This window comes from Bactrocera neohumeralis, chromosome 6 (genome assembly GCF_024586455.1).
Source record: "Bactrocera neohumeralis isolate Rockhampton chromosome 6, APGP_CSIRO_Bneo_wtdbg2-racon-allhic-juicebox.fasta_v2, whole genome shotgun sequence".
Lineage (NCBI taxonomy): Eukaryota > Metazoa > Arthropoda > Insecta > Diptera > Tephritidae > Bactrocera > Bactrocera neohumeralis.
In genome coordinates this window covers 45538899-45562735 of record NC_065923.1, presented here as the reverse complement: position 1 = coordinate 45562735, position 23837 = coordinate 45538899, and the positions used below count along the sequence as shown (strand labels likewise).

Below are 23837 nucleotides of genomic sequence, written 5' to 3'. Positions count from 1 at the left end.
TTCATATACAATGCTTCCCGATAATAATGTATTGATGTTTAAAATTGGGGCAATACTTACCCGAGCCACCTCATAACAAGAAAACAATTTTTAAAACCGCCGGTTTGCCTTATACAGGAATTTTATACCTTATATGTAAGATGTCTTATAAAAATTAAGCAAACTTAAAAATAATAGGCTATATTATAGTTTATTGCCAAGAATGTTTGCAGTTGATCCTCGAATCACCCTAGCTCCCATATTACATATCGTCATCTGAAATGCAAAATAAAGTAGCATCACTTTTCATAATATGACAAACGAAGGAAAAACGATATAATTGAAACCACTCATATTGAAACTAAATTTGAGTTGTTGATGATATGTTGTTTCGCATTTTAGATGACGATATAATGATATATATGCCGAACATATCAATTTGCGTACATGCACCTAAAATTGTTTTAAATATTTTGTATTGATCATTTTAGTTATTTTGATTTCTTCTGCTTTGATCCTTGAACGTTGCGAGGGTATAAAATATTCGGTGGCTCTGGAACTTAGCATTTTTTTATTTTCTGTCATATGTATAAGCTCGATCGAAAATGTTATACACCATTAAAATAAAGGGAAAGCATGTTACTTAGACCTGACTGTCAGGGGAACGGAAAGTCCTCATTATTTTCACAAGAGTAAAGACTAAATTAAGTGCAGTACCTGCAAATGCTATTGTTTAATTCTTGAAACAGAAAACTAAAAGCATTTCTGGTCGACACAGCCTTTGGGCGACTTTAATTAATCATTCTTCTTCTTCTTTAATGGCGTAGATACCGCTTACGCGGTTATAGTTGAAAATTAATCATTATAATCATAATTACAATAAGACTTATGCACAAGCTTTACTATTTAACTACTTATATAATATATGTGAACATCTGTTCCTTATAAGTAATATATATATATATATATGTATATATATATTATATATATTTATATGCGCATATATGCAATGAGAATTGCTTAAAGAAGACAGTATATATATGCATACACATGATGATATCAATACAACTATTTGACGCTTTCATGCCGTGCACATCTGTTCGACATAGTAAATAGTTCTTCCAATGCCTCAAAGTATGCTACACTTGATGGTCATGCAACGCTATGATGTTGCCATATTTTCAAATGCTCACTTGCATAATTCACTGCGTCATACCTGTCTTCGTTTCGCCTCTTTAACTTCCGAAATCCGTTTTGTGTTAATATATTTGTTTGACACACTAAAGGTGTGCTTGCAAAAGAGATTTACTCACACCTTACAACTGAGTTAACAACAAACACAACAACGCTGAGCAAAACACTGAGCAATTGCAGAGTATTGTAAGAGAGGACAAAAATACTTGTAAATGTGTATGAGAAATTGAGCAAAGAGTATTAAAAGGATATATTAGTAAATGAAACTTTTGCCGCTTACTCAATTTCTCTTGAATAACTGCAGGGCTCTCTTCATCTTCGCGTAAAATACGTGTGAGTACTCACCGTTACCATTGTACTGCCCCAAGTTGTTTTGCACTAGAGTCGATCACACTGGTTGACGATGACGGCGACGACCTCGCCAAGCATATTGTTATAGTGCGCGCTGCTGAGTGTACTACTTGCTGTACGTTACGGTGGAAATCCTGCGCGCAAAAGTATACTTCCAAATTGTGCTGCATTTTTATTAGGGCCTGTGCAAAGGTGGGGGTATTTTTAATACACAACATAAAGATTATATGCAAAAATTTAATATAGGTTTAAAATAATTTAGAAAAAATAAATTGAAAAGTGGTAAAACTGTGGCATATTAAAGTTCCATTTATAAAATAAAAATACAAATTGTTATTTGCTGCTATAAGGCGCGCCCAGATTAATTGGTGTAGAAAACAACAAAAAATCGAGAAAATAAACCGTACTTTCTTGGTATAGCTTTTCAATAGCAAAGATTTTAAATTGTGAAAATAAAATACTACCAATGTGTTGTTGAAAATAAATGTGTGCATAAAATACACGCAAAACCTGAATTTATAAAATAAAATATAATTCGTGGTAATACAAAAAAATGTCGTAAATAAATGTTATTGAAATTAAAGTATTTTGAAGAGAAATAAAGTAAATTTCAAAAAAAAAAAGAAAAAATTTTGTTCAAACGAAAAATTACTAACCTAAAAACTGAGCATTCGGGGAAAATGTTTTAAATAAGAAAAAAACCAAAAAAAGAAAACAATTAGGAAAAATTATATTTAAATAATATTAACTGATAAACTGAGGATTACGAAAAAATTTGTACAATAAGTAAAAGCAAAATTGTGCAAAATTATTATATTCAGAACGAAAACAAACTGATAAAAAAAATCATGAAGTTATACAAAAATTTAAATTTAAAACTGAAAATCAGTGCAAAGAAAAATTATGAAACTATTTTACCGACATCTGTGCTGTTCAATTTTCAATTAAAAACATTAATATCGTTTCGAATTTTAAACTATCTTCAAATAGTTAATTATATTTATATAGAAGGATCAGAAATTGAATATTGTTGTATAGACTTACTAGTTTCTAAAAACAATCTAAAGAGTTAGGAAAAGCAGAAAAACAATGTTGAGAATTCAAGCAGAGATGACAGGCAGATAAAAGGAGCTAGTGGAAAGGATTAACATATTAGCGCTTTTTACTCTTCTTGAATCCATAATATTTATGACACAGATCTCATTTTTAGCTGTGTTTAAATCTGTTTTTGTAGAAACAATATTGTTTTTACAAAATATATTTTTTAATAGAATATTGACCAAAGCAGAACTGATACATATTTCATTGTTTCTTATCAGGGTTGCGAATTATTTTAAGCTAAAAATGTTGTATTGAAACTTAAATTTTTTAATAAAAAATTATTGAAAATTCAAAATAAATAAATTAAATTAAAATGGAAATTAAAGTTTTCAAAGAAAGTCTATGGAAAATTAAACTTTAGAATTTTAAAAATTAAAATTTTATAGTTAGAATGCAATAATAATAAAATAATTCAAAATTGAAAAATTACTAAAAAATTTAAAATTTACTAAAGATTTAATATTTAATTAATTTTTACTAACAAAACTGCTAAAGAATATAGAATCTGATAAACACATGGCGAGCAAATAATTTTTGCAAATTAAATATTATATATATATATTTTAAATATTATTTCAATAATATTTTAAATAGTACTCTATTGTAGTGCCAAACTTCTTTATATACTTACACTAATTTCCTTGTTAATTTTGGGTTGTTAAAGCCGAAAGTGATAGTAAAATTTTCCTAACACGAAGGATTCTTTGGGTTGTAGTCAATGATTGGAGGGGTCAAACCTCAACCAAAATGATAAAAATAGTTATACGTGACGAAAAGTTTTGGAGCTCAAGTTCGTAATCAGGACAACTCAAATTAGTGAAGAGTCATATCCATTGATGATTTTGATGACACATAGCTTAATTTTGTTGCATCGAATGCAGCATGATGGATGATATTTTCTATGCATTGATGTTTTTTTAGATGCAACCATATTTTTATTGGATTATATTACTTATTTTATGCAATGGTTGGCTAAATAATTGTCGTACTAACAACATATTGCTGGTAATAGACTAAAATTTTGGTGATTTGACAGCTCAGTTTTCAATTCTACAAAAAAATTGGAGCGGCAACATGTACAATGTTTTAGTCCCATAGTCCCAGTGTCTGGTTTTTATAAAACTGAAAAGACATTTAGTATTAGGACATATCATCATAAGTTATTCCAAAAAAAAATGGAAGTTAAACAGGAACAATTTGTTGGACATGTCACATAAGCTATCCATATATATATGCATTATAATTGGAAGGCTAGCAGAATTTCTGTAGGTACTACGGAAGGGTTTACAAACACAATAACTTTGTTTATATAAAATGCTTTTCAAATACTTCAGTTCCATCCTAACGTTAAGTTTGGAAAGCTAGTCAGACAGTGAGCAAAGAAAAATAGAATACAAAAACTTAATGAAACGAAAATAATTTAATACCAAATCCGTGCACAGATTTCTAATACAAATTATTTCCGGAAATTTAAGAAAAATTGTAAATTATTCTAAAAAATATTTTAATTCAAGCCTCTCGAACGCTTTGTTTTCATGTAAAGCAATAGTTTTAATATTGAAAACACCGCCTACTCAGAGGTATGGTAGATAGGTACATGCAAGGAAAAAAAATTATAATATCGACAGTCAGATTTTATATATAATTGCTAAACGCTGAGTATAATTATGATCAACTTTATGTTATACTAAAGGTATGGAAATGGAAATTTAGTGATTTTTTCAGTAAAATAACTCTACGAACTAATACTTATATAATAATCAATATGATTTTCTTCTTAAAAACAAATAAGAAAAATACGAAGATTTAACCTAACCAATTTTTTAACATCAAATTTTTTTCTAGCATCTCAAAATGATATTTAGATAACAAAATTACGAAATATTTAAATTCATAAACATGTCATCAATTAGCAAAAATAAGAAAAAGACTGTAGTGAGAAATAAAAAATGTGGACTTCAACAAAAATGTGAAACTTGAAGTGCGCTAAAAATCAAGAGACACCGTGTACCGTGGCGAATGTAGAACTTTTATAAGTACCGAAAAAGAGAAGTAGCAAACAAGCAAATCGAAAGTTGAGTGGTGCAGAGAAGCGGCGCAAGTGAAATAGATATTGAAAATAAATCTGAAATTATAGGAAAATAAAAAACCCAAATAAAAAATAAACAAAAAATAACTACAAATAATATGAGAAAAGTGTAAAATTGTGCAGTTGAATAAAACATAACTGCCACTAAAAAACACATAATTGGACTCAAAATTAGCAGCTCGGTCGAACGAGTTCACAGGCAAATAACTGAAGATGAAATTAACCTGAAAGCACTGCACGCACACGCAACACCTGCAATTATAATAAAACTAAGCGACACCGTTAAGGCGTGGAGTAGCCAAGAAATTTCAGTCCAACAATGCGCAACAACATACAGAAAAGTCTGCGAAAAGAGTAATTAAATGGAAATGAAGCAGGAAAAGTAAACTGGAACTGTGAACCGAGGTATTTGATAAAAATCTGTAGCAAATGCGAAAAGGTGGTCAAACAGAAAGCCAAAAACAAAAACAAAAATAAAACAACTGCAGTCTTTACGCAAAATTGTCGTTGGCGCTTGCGTATACGCAACAACAAACGAATTGTGCGGCGCTAGCCAGCGGGCTGCTAATGTCAAGCCACGCCAGCAAACTTGTGTAACACAAACAACAATTAAAATTCGAAAACAAAGCCTGACTGCGTGTAGTTGCGTTTGTGCTTGTTGCTGTTGTGTTATTAATTTTATTGCTGTACCCTAAAAACGTTTTGACTTAGCACGCACACATTCCGCTGACTGCGCGCAGCGAAGACAATTGGCAGTCGCACGTCTGTGGTGGTCGGAAGACTTGCACACGCGAGTTGTGACTGAAAGCAAAACGAACGTTTAGTTTTGTTTCAGTTTCAGACAACTTTTTCTTTTATATTATTTTTATATTATTTCGTTCTTCTGTAATCTTTTCATGCGACGCGTGGTTAGAAGCGTAAAGCATAACGCACGCCGGCAAAGCACGAATAACAGTAGATAAAAAACACATAGAACAATATGCCAATAAGCACGCACTTAGTAACGAAAATAATACCGTAACAAAATAAAAAATAATAAGTTACAGTGGAAGAAATAGTTGTGGATATATGCGACGAAGGACGCGCTCCAAGAAGCAGCGAATGCATGTGTGTGACATATTTGTAGCTAGCTAGTCAAATAGTTGAACTGTAGCGTTAGAACCTGAACCTTTAGGGAGGACACCAACGCTTGCAGTGACAAACGGAAAGCAAGATAATATTTTACCGAGCACTATTTGCTAGCGAGTACCAAGCGAAGCAATCAGTTATCCTGCCATTAAAATAAATCACGTGCAACAAACATAACAACAGCGGAAGAAGAAGCACCAATATTACTGCTAATACAACGGCCGCAGATTGGCAAATATTTCCTATTTTTGCTGTGTCGCAATCACAAATAGGCAAGCGTTATAGCGTTGGCAAAATACTTTTCCTTTAGTATGCAATATCTTGACGCTGACGACAGTATCGTGAGGGTCTTGCGGCATAATAGAAAAGTAATATAATACGATCGTATCCCCACAGAAATGAACAGATAAAATTGTGCTAAATATTCATAAGCACAGCAGAGCGAGTGCATAAAGCAGACAGCGTCAGGGCGCCAAAAGGAAAGCGATAAAAATAGTAAACGGAAGCTGCCAGCGTCACTGCAGCAAAATAGACCAAATAAAATATATATATATACATACGAGACAACAACAAGACTTGCACATCGACATCATCAATAAAGCTAACTAATACTTGAGCAACAAAGAAACAAACACAAAAGGCCAGAGCACAGCAAGTGGAGCAGCAAAAAATATTATAAAAATTCATAATCAAAGTTATAAAATACAAAACGCCCACAGCAGCAGCAGCAACAAACGTCAACAACAACAAACAATAGCAACAAACGCCAATCACAACAACTCATCCATCATCGGCCAGCGTGTGCGCGTACATGTGTGTGTGTGAGTAATATGCTGTAACAAGTAAGCTCCTCCTCCCTCCACCCCGACATCACAAGCAAACGTCGTCAACATCCACAGCTTTAACTTTATTAATACAAGCAATTGCCATTTCATTCCGTTAGAACGGCAATATCGGGCCCCTCGTTATTGGTTATATTGGTAAATATAGCGTCGTAATACTTCGATTCGCATCAATATGGCCTTTAGCAGCAGTAGTAGTAGTAGTCGGTACGGTATCAGTAGTGGCGGCGCTTACGGCAGTGGCAGCATATCAACGTGGGATAGATGCACAACAGCGTTGCTATTGCCGCGAGCACGTCTCATCACCCTCTGGCTGGCATTCAATTTAGCGCTGATCGTACAGGAGCCAATGAAGAAAATCGCCTCAGTCGATGCAGCGTAAGTACTCACATAAATTTATAACCGTACATACATATGTAAGTATTCACCAACATTTATGTAGTTACGAGTCATATACTGTTATATGTGCGCGCTAAAATAGTTTAATAAGCGTTTATGGGTTAACTACTACTGAGCATTTATAGCATAATTAAGTCCCCGCTGCATACATGCTTTATTAAGTTATGCAATTTTCTAGGAGAAAAGTGTGGACTTAATAATGATTTAAGGGGTCAATAGGGTAATCTGACCTGTTTTTTCACACTTCTTTTCATAGACATTTTTATTCTATAATAGAATTTTTTCACATATAATGAGGTATGTATGTATATCGTGGAGTGTATAAACAAATGTTTTCGGAATTTTTTAATGACATCTGTCGGAGAAATGGATGGGTGAATGAGATGCGTTTTTTCATTGGCGGACGCGATTTCTCATGTTTGGCTCATCTGAAACACAAAAACCCAATTCTTAAAAAGTACGTGAATGGTTATCGTCCCTACTAAATGATACTCATGAGAAAATGTTGATAAATAAAAAAGTAATTAACGTTTTTTTTTTTGTAATTTTTCCCCATATTTTTGCACAAATTTTGTCAATAAATTACAAAAAATTATGAATCTAGTAGCGGCATTGAAAAAAAAATTTAGCAAACAGTTGAGTAGTTCGACCCGAATCATGTCCGACAGTTTAAAAAAGTGTGTGTTTGAGAAAAACGCGTTTAAAGCGCCAGGGGAGCGCTCCGAGCGCTCCACACGACGAGCGGTATTATTACTTTTGGGCATTTTTGAAACTTTCCAATGGTAAAGTGGGTTTCTACATTAATTCTAAGGGTATAAGGGAACAGAAAATGCAAATTTTTGAAAAGAGATTACTCTACTGACCCCTTAATAATAAAAAAGTTAACCATGCTCTGAACAAATGCAGATTTTGAAATCATTAGCAGTATAAGATGAGCTATAATATCGCCACAATTTGATAGCGGCTTAAAAATATAATACCTTGTTTAGTGTTTAAAATAATCAATATTTTGAAAAACCTGTGAAAAAAGTCTAACTAATTAAGATAGAGTTATATCTTCTACGAAACTCTTCCAAGAGCAGTTTACACAGCCGTAATAGTTTTGCGAACTACTTCCTGGACGGGCAATGGAACGTCTGCTCTTCGTAATCGATTGGGGAAGCGGTTTTACCATCTCCAGGTGTTATGCTTTCACTGCCTTTTCTGCTGGAGATGTGATCCCTCCATAATAGCATTATATTCTGGGCATCAATCACCAGATCAGCTCCGAGGGCTCTACAAAAGTATGCTCAGGTCTTGAAACCTTCTGTTAGTCGCCGCATGTTTTCGTAGAATTTTCGAGCATTACTCCTGGTCAGCTTGCCAAACTCTTCGTACTTATGCATTTCGGCCTCTCTTTTTTTGTCTGCAAATGCGTCTCGCTTCCCTCTTCAACTCTTGGTATCTATGCTATCCCGCATCTGTTGTGGTCGATTGTAATGGCAGTCTGTTTTCTATCTCCTGCGATACAGCACTCCTTATCGTACTAGATGTTCTGTTGGCTTTTCCGAAAACCAATGGTTTCGGTTGCAGCTGTACCTTTATGCAGAGTTGCTGATGAGTGCTCTCTGAGAACAGGAGTGCAAGTCGAGCAGAAAATCATTCGGCTGTCTGTTAGGATTGCAGCTTCTCGATGTCGAACCTTGTCCTTGTATTTGTTGACGTGCGTGTTTTGATGCACAGAGGCGGGTGCGTATCTTGGTCTAAGTCAATGTTAGGACCTCGGAGTGTACGCACGTACAAAACACTGGAGGCGAGTCTTCCGTCTATTATAGCATGATCGATGTGGTTGTTGGCTTTTCAATCCGGTGACATGTAGGTAGCTTGATGTATTTTTCAATACTGGAATCTACTACTACAAATAACTATATGTGGTATACCGGAGAAGTCGATCAGCCTCAACCCATTTGGGGACGTTTCATCATGGAGGCTGAATTTAATGACTGTCAGAACAAATATACCTTATTTGCCCACCTTGGTGTTAAAGTCGCCAAGCACGATTTGGACATGGCTCTCATATGTGAGCTCTAAGCACTCATAGAAGGCATCTTTGGTCACATCGTCCTTCTCTTCCGTCGTGGCGTGGGCGCAAATCAACGATATGTTCAAGAACTTCGCTTTGATGCGAATTGTGGCTAGACGTTCATCCACCGGAGCGAATGAGATACTCGGCGACGAAGTCTCTCTCTCACCATGCATCCCACACCGAATTTGCGCTCCTTTATGAGGCCACCCTAGTAAATGCCACCACGTTCTACTCGTTTCAGTACTAGTCCATCCACTTCCTGCACGGCGTTGATGTCAACCATTACTCTTACGAATGCATCTATCAGCTGTGCAGCGGTACCTTCCCAATTAAAGGACCGGACATTCCAAGTGCAAGCCCTTATATCGTAATCTTTAACATGTTTGCAGTGGTTGTCATCAAATGGGGGTGTCTCATCCAAGGCTGTTTTAATACATTCAGTTGGAGTATTTTTTATGTGGCTGGTCACAAACCGAGCGCACAACCCGGGGGAAGGATGATTCGCCTTCTCACTTTGGTTCTCCTTCAAACGTTTTTTGGCGACCCAGAGGATAGTTGAACTAAGACCATAAGTCGTGAGCTGTTTGTGCCATATGTAAAATAATCGTTTCTGGCCACTTCAAAGTAAATGACAATCAGAAAACTTTCCTCATTTGCGTGAATTTTTACACATGGTTCAGTCCTTATTGAAGTAAAGTATCTGCAATATTGAGTTCGTTTCGTAGTGTTAGGGAGATACTTAAGCTTAACGTATCGTCTCTGGCCGTACATTAAAGAAAAAAACGCATTTGTCAGGATTATTAAGCTGTATATTCTCTAATAATGTTTGTTTCAGTGTATGATTGTTAAATTAAAGTTAATACATATTTCATTTTATTATAAATTGATTTAAAAGAAACGGAAAAATCTTAGATTATATCGTGGTATACGTGTCGCGGCGTCGGTTGTTGATTGCTCACCACCCTTTTTCTCGTTGACGTTCTGTACATTCGGTTACAGAACTCACTGCTCTTCTTCTTACTGATGTTTCTAACATTCATTTACAGTAGATATATCAAAACTTTGTGATGTGAATATGAATATATTCCATGCTGATACATAATGCCACATACTGCCGACATAATGCCGGCATGGTGGCAGTCAGTGCCAGCGCTAAAAGCATTTCTAACGCAGTTATTTTTATTATAGTCGCGTTTCATTATAGCTATGGCATTCCTTTGCTTTTGTTCTTGGGTTGTGACTATTTATTTGTTGTTGGTAATAAACAAGTACTGCAGCAGTTGTCATATTAGAACACTTTTACAACTATCAATTAAGCTAACAACTTTATAAAGTGTTAGTAAGAAATAAAAAGTGCACAGTAAATGATGACGTCATTAAAAGCGATAATGGTAGTCTTGATATGATATTTATTATGCGGAATTGTAAATGAAATGTGGATAAATAGATTAATATAATTTGGATTATCGCTATCGAATATAATGATTAGAGAATCAGTAGACCGCCTTTTGAAGGATTTGGTTTCTTTTTGAATGTTTAAATCTTACATGCTTATTTATCGGATGAGAGTACTCAAATTGGCGGAAAATTTTAAAGCACATTTTTCAAATACTTTAAATTTAACTGTAAATATAAGTTTGCAACATTTTCAATACAAATTTAATTCTAATGAAAATTGCTAACCATAAATTTTACGCAAGTTTTTGGAAATTAATTACTTTCTCTGTTTCTTATCCTCCCCACTAGCAAACATTTAGCAAAACATGTGCCATATAACCGCATAAATCTGCTATGTATTTATTATAAAAGTGTCACCTTAAATAATACAAAATGGCGGAAAAGTCACGCTGTTAACAATGAAATAAATTTTTGTTTCTAGTGCTTAATTGTTATTGCTCTTTCTGATGTTTTGACATTTCGCATACAGTTTTTGTATAATAATTTGTATTAATTAATGATTCGCAATGGTGAAATACACATATAGTGATTATGTAAATAAAGGCTTCTAATTAACTTGACAATGGTTTGTGTTTTACATCATTAACATTGTAAATGTGTCCATTAATTTATATTTTTTAGCCTCACTGCTGAATTTATGTACATAAAACACGCGCTTCAGACTTATTTAACTATTTGCGTAATTAAGTTTGAAATCAACGCTCCAAAATACCTCTGCTACAGTAGTTCTTGATTGGATTGTTTATTTTCTGTCCAGCTGTTTTAAGACATTTTATCATTAGTAGGCCGCGTGAATCCACTCAATCGGTTTTTCTCAGCTGCCTCTGGATTGTTTTTGAATTTTCGGCTTGCGTAAAATTTTTTTGGAAATTGCTACCCTTGTGGGAAAGCCAGTATTCGTAATACATAATTGACACGTATCATCGTATTAACAAGAAAATAACGGTTTCTAATGAAATGCATTTTTATCCTTCCATTTCGTGTAGACTAAAAGGAATTCATTTGTTGAAACAGTTGTTTAATATTTCGATGAGTGAAATGCCTATAAAACAGGCATCTGGCGAACATTGTGAGTGGGGAACTAGCTCATAACGTCATTCCTTCAATCTAGCGGTCATACCACGAAATGTATGATTGTCGGCTGCAAATGGTGCATAAAGTTGTCACATTGTAAAGGCGTGGTCTGGCCTTTATTCGCGGTGACAATAGGTTGTCTTCCGAAAATGATTTTGTTCTGTTACATCGTATTGGAATAGTCAAGTACTAATGGACTAGTGTTTTGAAAATATCGAAACATTTCCCACACTCTTTATTCTTGAAATAGTCTTAAGGGATCGTATCAGTCTGAAACTCTCGAGAAATCAATTTTTACATTATCGGATAGTCTCTTATCATCCTCTCAAATCGAAAACCAAATTATTGCGGTTGCTACAGTGTTTCTTGCGGAAAGGAAACAAAATAGAGTGGGGAACACTGCAACTCCAATCTTTAAACGTTTTTTTCTCAGAATGATTAAAAATGGTTTCCATCTCAACGAAAGAGTTTTGAAGATATCTAAATCTAATTTTAATAGAACACTTTTAACGTCACTCGCTATCGCGCTATGGAAGCTTTAATTTTTGTTTTTCAAATCTTTCTATTTTTTTCTACGATAAATTGTCGAAAAGAAGGTCAGAATTCGATACTTTTTTTTTAAACCGCCGCCATTTTGTCAAATTTAAAAAAAAAAAAAACAAACAAACGCTTCCATAGTGCGAAAGCGACTTTCCTACGTATTGATAATCTGTTTGAAACTTTTATTTTAGACCAAAATACGGAAAATTTTTTTACATGTCATTTCAACAATTTATGTAGCTATGATGCACCCAATAAATAAATGTAAAAAAAAATAATTTTATATTCGTCGGGAATGTATATATTTATAAAACAAATTAGACTGATTAGTTTATTTCACACTGAGACGATTTGAAGAAAATAGTTTTAGCTAGGTATTATTTTTCATTTTTTGGGTATTTCGGTGTTGATATTCAAATGCTGCTTCAAAAAAATATTTTAACTTGCCACTAATTTGAAATGAATTAAAATTGTTTAAGGCACACACAAAGCGTGAAAACTGAAACAAAATCTATTATTGTTTTTCATAAATATTTTGAGAGTCTATATCGTTTGAAATACCAAAATACAAATTTTAAAGGATTTCTAAATATTTTGTTAGCTTCAGGATTATAAACTGTAACAGTTTTGTTCGATCAGCTTCAACGGTTTAGTTTTAAAGACGTTTTTCCCCGAAATAGCATTTTTCAAATTTGCTGCAGTGATTAGAGGTTTGTTAAAAAGGTATCGCGTTTTGTATTTCTTAAGAAAGTGTTTATATGTTCATGAATATCTAAGTTGTCCCCCCAAATAGCGTTAGCGTTTTTTCAATCCCCAAAGTACTTAAAAAGTCATTCTTGTGATCTTGTCGGTTCCTCCTTTGATGCAGTTTTCATTTTCTCAATCATAGCGTAGCCTCTTGGGCCTCTTAAATTTTGGGAACAAGAAAAGTCACAGGCTGCTAGGTCTAGGGAATACGGCAGTTGCAGCACCAGTAATCTGTTGTGCATATATTCGCGTGTAAGTAACGAACTGGTGCAAAAGCAAAAGAAAAGAACACGTTTATTCGACCCTCTGAGAACAATTTTTACCACCGACAAACGTGGCTTTTGTCTAAGGTAGTTTCACCAATGTCACAGTCAACAATTGTTTTTCACACAAACTATTATAAGGACTCTTTATTAAATTTTTTGCAATTTATAATAGTCTGTATATAATTAAATTTTGGGTGGGCGAAAAAATATTTTAGGTTCTGTTCAACTTTTTGTTTAAACATCGCCACTTCATGAACTTTTGATTTTTTTCGACCGTAGTTTATTGTAGGGACAGTATCGTCGTCAGCCATAGAGAAGGCAGGAATCACTGCAGAAGTAGAGGACCCTGTTGTGTTTTAGTTCCGCTTAAGACCGCGTGTAAATCGAAAAATATTTAATCTGTTTCCTCAACAATTTTACTGTGTAGTTTTAAGTTAAGAATATACACTTATAATTTTAATATTGTTACAGTTTGTTTGCCATGAAACTGAGTCGTTTGTCTATATATACGTGACCTGGTGCCTCAGGTTTTGAAATTGACCTATCGAAAGTAAGGTCTTGTAAGAAATTGGTTGTATATGTGAAGTGTATTATAACCTCGGATTTTTTAGTTGACACTTTCAAAAATTTCTTTAAGTTAATTTTCTTGGTTCCATGTATTAGAAATTCGAATAATATTATTAGAAAAAGTTGTAATTACTAGTAATTGTATGGTTCAGATTTACAAAAGAACATGTGTATCCATTGATTTCAGTGTTTTCATCAGGGTTATATATATTATAATTTGAATGGAGTGCACTATTGCGTGAACACTTAGTACCAAATTTGACATTAAAATTGTCGAGTGCCCATTAATCAACACTAACCATGAATTAGCGTAGCACGAAAATTTATTAGCATACTTTGTGTCAAAACTGAGTGAGTTTCCAAGAATTTTTTTGCCTCTAAAAACTGAATTGCCAAGAGTGACGTTGCAATTACGGTCACGCACACAGCCACACATATTTATTTGGTATAAATGCTTACATTGTTAATAACTGGCTTTGTGTCTTGCACTGCAATCAGCATTTTAATACTGATTTATTTTTTATTTTTATTGTTTATTTTATTTATGCTCATTTTGCCCCCCACCGAACTCAGCAATCCTTTGAGTGAAGTTAATGCGTTTTCAGTTTAGCTCTTTTGACCTGGCTTTTGTCGCATTATTAGCGCATACACCGTGGCAAGGGACGTGCGTGTGTAAAAGTCACATGACCCAAAGTGGACTCATACATACATATATGTATAGGTATGTGTGTGTGTTGGGACATGCGGCTAGCTTGCGTTTGCAGTTGCTTGGCTGGTCCTGCAGAGCAATTTATGAAATATAAATACGGTTTTATATGTATGTGTACGCATGTAGTCTTATAAATACTTTTCTGCAATGGTCGGCAATTTCATGCTTGAATGAGTTACGGTATGAACCTTATTAAGCCGTTAGCTGGCAAAGCGAGAGACGGAATCAAGCGGCGGCACATTGGACGATATTGAACGATAAAACTGCGAGAATTGCTTGCGGCTGAAATTGTGGTTCGCGAAAGTAATAAATTTTCATATTTAAATTTTTTTGTCTCCTTTCGATACTAAAAATAAATATTTAAATGCCTGAAAATTTATGAGGGCTGCAGCAGAGCAGAGGTGAGATTTTATGGTGGGGATTTTGATTATTTATATTTTATAGACACGAGTACGCTTATTTGCTATTTCGAAATATGGTTGAAGAAGCTTTTTAAAATATTAATGTTTGTATAATGATTTATTAATGAAATCATAATTAAAAAAAATTATTTTACTCAATCATACACGAAAATTATATAACCAGTGCTGCTCAGTAGATTTAAGAAAGTGCCGCTGAGCTTCAGCGGTAGTGGCAATGAGCACAAAAAAAAACAAGAAGTAGCTCTACTGCAGTGGAAGTACACGCAATTAAATCATACATTTGCATGTTTGCACGACAACACAGCCTTTTTTCTTTACTTCTCTTTCTTATTATATATTTTTGTGTTGACCTGTGTATCTGGCGTTCTTCTTGAGTGCCAAAAAAGGAAATACTTGTAAAATGTGTCACATGCTGTTGCCCTGTTGTTTGCTCTTTGCTTCCTTTGGCAGGGCAGTAATTGTCAGTGACACTGCCAATGCAGGCCTCTTAAAGGCCTCATCGTAATCAAAATAAGGCCTATAAAAGCGATGTGGCGGCCATACGGAGAAAAATAAAGTAGCACAAATTTACCATTACTGGATTACGCGATCGCGTGCTACAAAAGGACATCCGCAATGCCCTTACATATTCATTTCTCTATACATGCGCACCACATACTTGCACGAAAAGACCTCAGACTACTTCCGCACATTGTAGAGGAATGTGTCATGCTAAAGAAACATCTCTCATATATAAAAGGTTGTAGTAGATATATTCAAATAATACTATATAATATAACTGAATTGTTGAAACCTACGATATGTTTCCTTAAGTTCTCATTAAAATCTTAAAGGTGCTGGTTTGATTCTGATTTTGTTCAATAATTTATTGTAAATTTGAAGCGCACTTCAAAATACCATATTTACTTTACTGTTTTGCATTTTTTGTTATTTGTCACAAATCACCAGAAGTAGGCTTCTTAATTAAATTTTTTCAATTCTTTTGAAGATCTGGTGAACTTAGGGATATAGTGCAATGTTCATTCTTGCGTAGTTATAAAATGTATCTGAATATTGGCCTAGTTCTAAATATAATATGCTTAATATGCTAAATTCTCTGTTTACATTCCTTTGCTCTTTAATTGGATATATGTATTCCAGATCACAACTTTCGCAATTTAGAACACTTCATCTCAAAAAATCAATGCAGCAGTTCGCCTCGCTTGTTCGCTTTCCCTCTGACAGCCTATAGCATCGCTTCTCCCATGAGCGAGTATCGCTTCAAACTTCGTACCGCTTTTCTCGTCTATTGTAACATCAACGTTCGTGGCATCCATAAATCGAACTTCTTTTGTATGCAGCCTTATTTAAATGGTTCCATGGTTTTTTGTACAATGGTTGATCCATGGGTAATTAAAACAACGCTTACATGACGGTTGGACTCGATGAGTTTCATTGTTTTCTTGATAATTTCGACAATTGATTATTCAGAGTGTGGCTCATCTTTGACTTTATAATTACCGGAATAAAATCGAGGAGCCCAAATTTTGTCATTTAACTATAGTATATCCAATTCAACCCATATTAGACATACATACATACTGCTAAAAGGAAAGGATTTCCTCTGAGTTTCAATTATATATCTCACACATTGAACGATATTTTCTGTTAAAATTTAACTATAGGTACTGGGGTCTATAACTAGATAATGCTAATTTAGAGACGTGTACACAATTTGAATTAAATCGGCTTAAACATTTTCTAGAAATCGTGTCCACCGATTTCAAAGATGGAGTTTTGAGAAAAAAGGAGTTTAAAATTGGTGCGCTAAACCGACGTGACCTGATGGGCGGAGCTTCCGAAGGGTGTATATTTTAGAATTTTACTCGGATCGATTTAAAATTTTAGGAGAATATTTTAAACATATTGCACTATTTAATAGGACAAAAAAAATTGATTTTTTGAAATTTTCCAACCCAATTAACCCCTTAAGTAGTTCAAATCTACCAATGCTTCCGCTTTCGAATTTAAATAGACGTCTTTAAGCTGTGCTTATCAAAAGAGTAAACTTGTTATCGGTATTTTCTCGTATACGGAGGTTAGTACACATAGTCATTACTACATCCTGTTACAATAATCCAAGAACTATAACTCAGGCGCTTTACACCATATACGAAATAGCAGACATACTATACTTCGAAAAAATAAAAAATCAGTTATATTTTTTAGTTTCTCTTCAGTTCTGATCATAACTGCAAAGTCCAATAATTTGACTTTCTAATGCTTGCCATTTGAAATAGCCATCTTAATACTGTTCAGATATCATTCCCCTGTTAATCATATTTTAGTATTTCACCCCATTTCCACTTCCACCTCAGTTTTCTGCGCTCAACTTGTGCGCAACCATAAACTATGTCGCAATTCAGCTTTAATCTACGGCAATATCGATAATGTCAATTGCCTGCTTGCTAATGTACCTTAACCCCATGCGATTTACCACCACAGCTACGGTCATGCTCTTGTAGTTGCGCCTCACATCTTCGCCAGAGCTGAGTGTCTTTGAGCACAAATTGTTATTCCATTTCAAGTATGATTGAAAAATTGAAGTTGCAACTTGACGGCTGCTGCGAACTGTCATCGAGAATCAAGTGTGCTATTTATGTCGATAGCAATATTTCTTTGAGCGGAAGAGGCAGCAACTTGTGTACCATTTTCTTATATTCTTTAGTACGAACTAGCTATATTGCCAAATGCAATATTTAGAAGCATTCAGGTCAAGGATTTAGAAGACTTTTGGTAACTGTAACCTATTGGTGCAGCACATATTTTTGGATACTCTTAATTGTTGATACATATATGGAATAAGTAGCTCTGATACCGAAGTGTCAAGGTGGAAAATTATCATTCAATTCATCAATGAAATATGTTGTATGTTGGTCAAAGGTTTCGGAAGCTAAGTTGAGAAGTTGTTATGCATTCACCTTAAAGTTGGAGCCAACACCAGTAGTCTTAAACTTGTCTATGATGAAAGATTTGTATGGTAAAAATTTCGATTCCAGAAAAGTTTTAGATTTCTTATGAGGTGGTATATTTTATCTAAATAGTCATATCTATATAAAAGTTGCTATATAATTAGATTTCTTACTGACTGATTTGTCAATTATATAGACTGCGTATATATATATAGTATATCGACTCAGTTCGTCACGTTTATAACTTATAAAGGGTATGGATATATACCTACGTTTATTTCTGGTTGTTACGAATTTCGTGGCAAACTTAATACATTGTGGCAAAAAAGCACCAGGAAATTGTTAATTGCATCTTCAACTGATGAAAATCTGAAAAAAGTTAAGAATATAGTGAATGATTTTGGTGGATATTTTGGGTATGAAACGCGTTTGACTCGTCCCGATAAAGTTTAATTTTTTCAAAAAGGGTATGATTGTGACCGAATTTAAAGCCGAAACGCAATGAATACCATCGATAAACCGCCGTATTCATCAGATTTGTCTCCGTGTGAATTTTTCTTCTTCCCCAAACGGAAATTGCCACTCCATGGGACCCGGTTTTATTCGAAGGATAGCATAGAGGATATAAAACAAAATTCGTCGAAGGAGCCCATCCCAAAAAGTGCTTATAAAAAGTGTTTCGAGGCGAGGACTGGAAAAATTGTTGGTATAAATGTATTACATCTGGTGGGGATTACTTTGAAGGCGTCAAAATAAATATTGTCGAATAATTAAATATTTTTCATTCTAGATTATATTGCGTTTAGAAATAAATTAAATAAAAACATATCCCTATTTGTGAAAACTGAACGTTTCTTGTACACGTTTTTATATAATTTCAATAAGTAGTAATACTATTATTATTTTTAAATTTTAAGGAGAGTATTATAGTTTTAATAACGGTTGTTTGTAAGTCCTAAAATAAAAGAGTCAGATATAGGGTTATATATACCAAAGTGATCAGGGTGACGAGTAGAGTTGGGGATTTACTGTTGCAAGCTGTAACTTGAGTAAAAATAAATATTGATGAAACCAATAACGTATTTTTTAAGTTCGAAGATTCGGCCGACTGCCACGCCCACAAAATGGCGGAAACCGAAAACATATAAAGTGTCATAACTAAGCCATAAATAAAGATATTAAAGTGAAATTTGGTACAAAGGATCGCATTAGGGAGGGGCATATTTGGACGTATTTTTTTGGAAAAGTGGGCGTGACCCCGCCCCTACTAAGTTTTTTGTACATATCTCGGAAACTACTATAGCTATGCCAACCAAACTCTACATAGTCGTTTCCTTTAGGCATTTCCATATACAGTTCAAAAATGGAAGAAATCGGATAATAACCACGCCCACCTCCCATACAAAGGTTATGTTGAAAATCAATAAAAATGCGTTAACCGACTAACAAAAAACGTCAGAAATACTAAAACGGAAGGAATTGCAGAAGGAAGTTCATCCATTAGGTATATAATAGCCTTATTTCCAAGTAATTAGGAACCAATGATGATAGCGGAATAAAACTTTAAAAAAATACGGTATTTGAAAAATATGTAAATGACGTATAATGAAATCTCGATTGTCACTTTATCATGCGAGAGTATAAAATGTTCGGTGACACCCGAACTTTTCTAATAAATTTACCAATTAGTTAGTGCATAAACTCTTTAAAACTTACATAATTCTCATTGCTTCCGAACAAATGCAAAGTGCCAATAAGTATCTTCCAAGCTAAACTGTTCATTTCATTGTGCTTTTTGCTATGTAAAAAAATCACTCATACGTCACGGAGCACCTATTGGCTTTGCTTTTACTTACTCACGTACGTGGATACTAGAGTGGGTCGATTTTTTTCTATAGAATAGCATATGCGGGAAATCTTCTATGACTCATTCTGAACAACTTTGGATAAGAGACTACCGGTCTGAAACCGCGATTTTTAAGGCGAAGCTTAAAAAATCTGTATAAATGGTTGTATGGGAGGTATGTGATATAGTTGTACGATCTGATCGACGATTAAATTACATATGGATATCTCAAGAGCTGGCAAACAAATTTTTCCCTAAAAATCTTCAGCTTGAAAATCGCTGGCTCGTAACCGGTTTTAGACCTTTAGTCTCTTAATCAAAGTTGTGCAGCATGATCCGTAAAACTTTTCCCGCATACGTGATTTTTCCATTTTTTTTTTGGCTCCCTGTAAATCAACCCGCTCTAGTGCACACACACACAAAGTCGCTTGACGTAAACAATAAAACAAAACAGCCGTGCAAGTAATTTATAAAGCAAAATCTGGTATCATGCAAACGGAGAGACGGAGAGGGGAAGAGAGAATGGGGTTAAATTGACGTCGAAGATTGTTTGTTCGATTGAAAATCTTTACTGTTTGCCCCACACATGCATTAGTTGGGGCAACAGAGTTAAAATGTGAGAAAGCACGTTTTCTTTTGTGTGTATATATATACACACTACATATTTATTTATACATATATGTCTGTAATATATGTGCATATTTGGTATAGTATGTATAGTTGGGTTGGTGAGCACGAGCTGGGATCGAAACTGAAATCACTTCACTGCGTGACATATGCACAAAATTATAAGTGCGGATGTGTGTATGTTAGCAAGAATAAGTTTTGTTTTGCATGTTTTGATAGTACCCATACTTAAGTGCACTTACACAACGTACTTATTGTATGTATGTGCAAGCACTCGCTTTGTACATATTCACATTACTTGCATGGTAGATAAATACGTACAGAAGTGTGTACTGAAGTGTACTTTATGCAAATGAACGCGCGCGTACTTCCATTCAATCTGATTTTGACTACCATAGTCCATACAAGTGAACATATCTGCATATAACTATATATGTACATGTGCGTATGTATATTGAGTGCTGCAGTTGTGGTGTTGGACCTGAGTTGAGGTCGCGATTGAGTGAAACAGGAATTATGCGAATACTATAATTTATGCAGCACAAGCGCAAACAAGTATGCCTTCATCTGCCACATGTACCTATATAATTTGAAGACTGAACAGCTATAAAGTTTGTTATTCTAAATATAATAGAAGTTATGCACACACACATATATGTATATAACCTTATAATAAGTGCATATGATTTCAGGCAAATCGTTCAACGCTTAGAGGAGAACTTTCTTATTGCGCGAGTGAGTATCGCTGTTGTTCCTTGCTGGCACACCATTTTTCCGAAATTCAAATTCCCATATTCACTTACTTCTTAGAGCTTAGAGCTTAAGGTGCTTCAGTGCTTATTTGACTACTTCCATGTTTGGATACTTTTGAAATTTGGATCGTTGAATCAGAACCAGTTATCAAAATTTTCATGACTGTACCAAACGCGGGCGGTCCGGGAAATACTTTGTTTAGAAAAGACAAAAACAAAAAATTTGGAAGAAGGGCGTTTAATTCGATAACCATTGATGCTACTTTAACCCTTCCTGAAGATCTGCAGAGTAAACCTATTGGACTACTTTAACTGGCTTGTTGTTGTTGTAACGGTTACCTGGTCTCCGTTAGGACGGTAAGGATTAGATAAGTTGTCATCGAGCTTATCCAACGGTAGGCCCAGGAAACTTGCTGTTTCGATGGGGTCGGACTATAGAGAGAGAGGTGTCAGATGTGTAGGGTTAGCAGCGCATGCAAAGAGGTGGTTAGTGTTATGCGGAGACTCGTTGCACGCTGTAAATATGTTTGATATGTCAAGGTCGATTCTAGATAAGTAGGAGTTCAACCAGAACGAAGCTGCGCAAGTGTCTTTCAATTCCCACAATAGCCGGTTTTGCGTTACCGGAATTTACCCGGATTTTATCCGGCCAAGGGCTGTACTTTCGGAGATCTAACCTCATTTATATTGCGTTTAAATGACGTCAAAAACTCCGAGGCAGTAGTCATATGGTAGCACTTATTGTTCGAGGTAAAAAACGAGTCACCATCGTGCCGTCATCTTTATCATATCCCAATATTTCATGCAGCTTACGTTTCATGTATTTTTTTACCTACTAAGAACCATACCACCAAATCTCATGCGCTTTTGATAGACGCTATGGTAAGAATTCACAAAATTGATCCAAGCTACAGGAGACACTTCCTATTTCATACTCTTTTACTTATGTCACGTTATCTTTCATAGTAGCCGATTTCGGAACATCTTGGAAATCGGCAAGCTATCACTTTGAAATTCCTTATAGTAAGTTTTCCGGTCACCACAAGAAGAAAGAGAGTCACCACAAACAATATTCAAGTGCTCATCGATTTGACTGCATAATATCCTTTTCGAAAACAAGTTTCGAATAAGCAACCGAAATCTGATTTTCTAAAATCCGCATGCACGCCCGTTTCCACATTCGGTAAACAAAACTAGGAATTCGTTCGCTCTTCCGTTCTTGACAACGTCAAGTTGTGAGGCCTGAGTGTTTATTGAACACATCTCGTATATACTCTCTGCTATATTTATAAATAGATTTATGGAATTAAACTGTGGCTGGATGCTTAAGCTTATTTGCTTATATATGTATATACGTGCGAAATATGTATATACTTGTATATCAGTCATAGGCAAGCCATTAGTAGGTTTACGTATCGTGAAATACAGATCTACACTAAAGTGATATATTTCAACATCTTTGTTTTGAGTGTATGTGTATATATGTAGGAATTTGTGTATCTATGGCTTTATGTATTTGAGTTGATGTGTTTGCGTTTGCTTTCAACGCTGTCTTTGCCGAATGTCAAGTGGGCGTTGTGGTTCTGCATAATGCGATTGCTCCTTCCAGTGCTACGGAGAGCATTTATATACATCGTTGCTGATATTACTGACAAATATTTACATATTCTGTGAATTTGTCGAAACCGTCAAAGTGAATTATTGTCAATGTTAATGAAAACATTTCGCTTACCATATAATTTGGCCATTAATGTTTGTGTCAGGGAAAGCGTTTAGGTCGGATTTTCCCGCTGTAACTGCATTACATTAAAATAAGTCCACATAAATACATATATTTCTAATATAAGTACGCAAAAGTTTCATTAAATCCGCATACAACATATAGGTTAATGGTTTCATTAAGTTAAGCAATATTTTGCTTCAAGCATAAATTAAATTGGGTCAGAAAAAGTTTTGGCCAATGGATGGCATAGGTCCAGTGGCTATCAAATACATTGCTTGCCAAAAATAGCAGCCATACATTTAGCACAGCTTAACACTTATCAAAACGTAAAAAAGTTGGCTACGACTGCTAGTGCAAGCGATAACATGTGACCAAAAAATTTTATTACACGGAAAAATTTGGCACAAACTCCAGATATGTTTTGCACTTGGTCAAGTTGGTATTGTTTTTCTTGTTTTTATTACCACTGCCGCAAGAAAAGCTGAATTCTTTTTCTGCTAAATTTATATGGAAAATTTTCTTACACAGAAATCATGAAAAATGTTTTGTTGTGAGAACATATTTTATAAATAGCGCCTATGCTTTTAATATAAAAGCAACCACATAAATGGGCAGGTGACACTTTTAAAAAAGTGCCGTATTAAACCCTTTGAAAAAATACAATGGTTTGAATGATGAGGACTACGGGCGCAATGAACAGTACTTCGATTAAGGCTCTGGATTTTGTTATACTTGACATCCGACCAATACACATTCACATCACATTCAAATGAGTTTTGAGGCAAAGCTTACGGCCAGCCAGGTTATGATTTTTGGCCACTGGAGCCTCGACCTAGTTAATGAACTCGGATTAAGCTGGCAGCAGTAGGGAATATTCGGCCAGTGGTTCTGTGATCGACAGTTCCAACGGCTAGGTCAACATATTCACTGATCAAAGATGGAAACACGAAGAGGAGCGGGCTTTTTCTGTAGTAATCCTGACACGGGATGCAGCTTCAACCTAAACG

General features: G+C 34.8%; 1 protein-coding gene across 9 annotated transcripts in view; it reads left to right on the top strand.

Moving 5' to 3' along the window:
• The window catches only part of LOC126763138 (gamma-aminobutyric acid receptor subunit beta), a 106191-nt gene that overhangs the window by 4763 nt on the left and 77591 nt on the right, over nucleotides 1-23837 (top strand). For 6 of the 9 annotated variants that reach the window (XM_050480391.1, XM_050480389.1, XM_050480385.1 and 3 more), the window contains exons 1-2: nucleotides 1615-1716; nucleotides 4471-7062. In XM_050480391.1, the coding sequence (XP_050336348.1) occupies nucleotides 6860-7062 (203 nt within the window). In that variant the 5' untranslated portion in view covers nucleotides 1615-1716; nucleotides 4471-6859. Of the gene's footprint in view, nucleotides 1-1614; nucleotides 1717-4470; nucleotides 7063-23837 lie in introns of those variants that run through there. The other 3 variants (XM_050480386.1, XM_050480392.1, XM_050480387.1) reach the window with 2 other exon arrangements.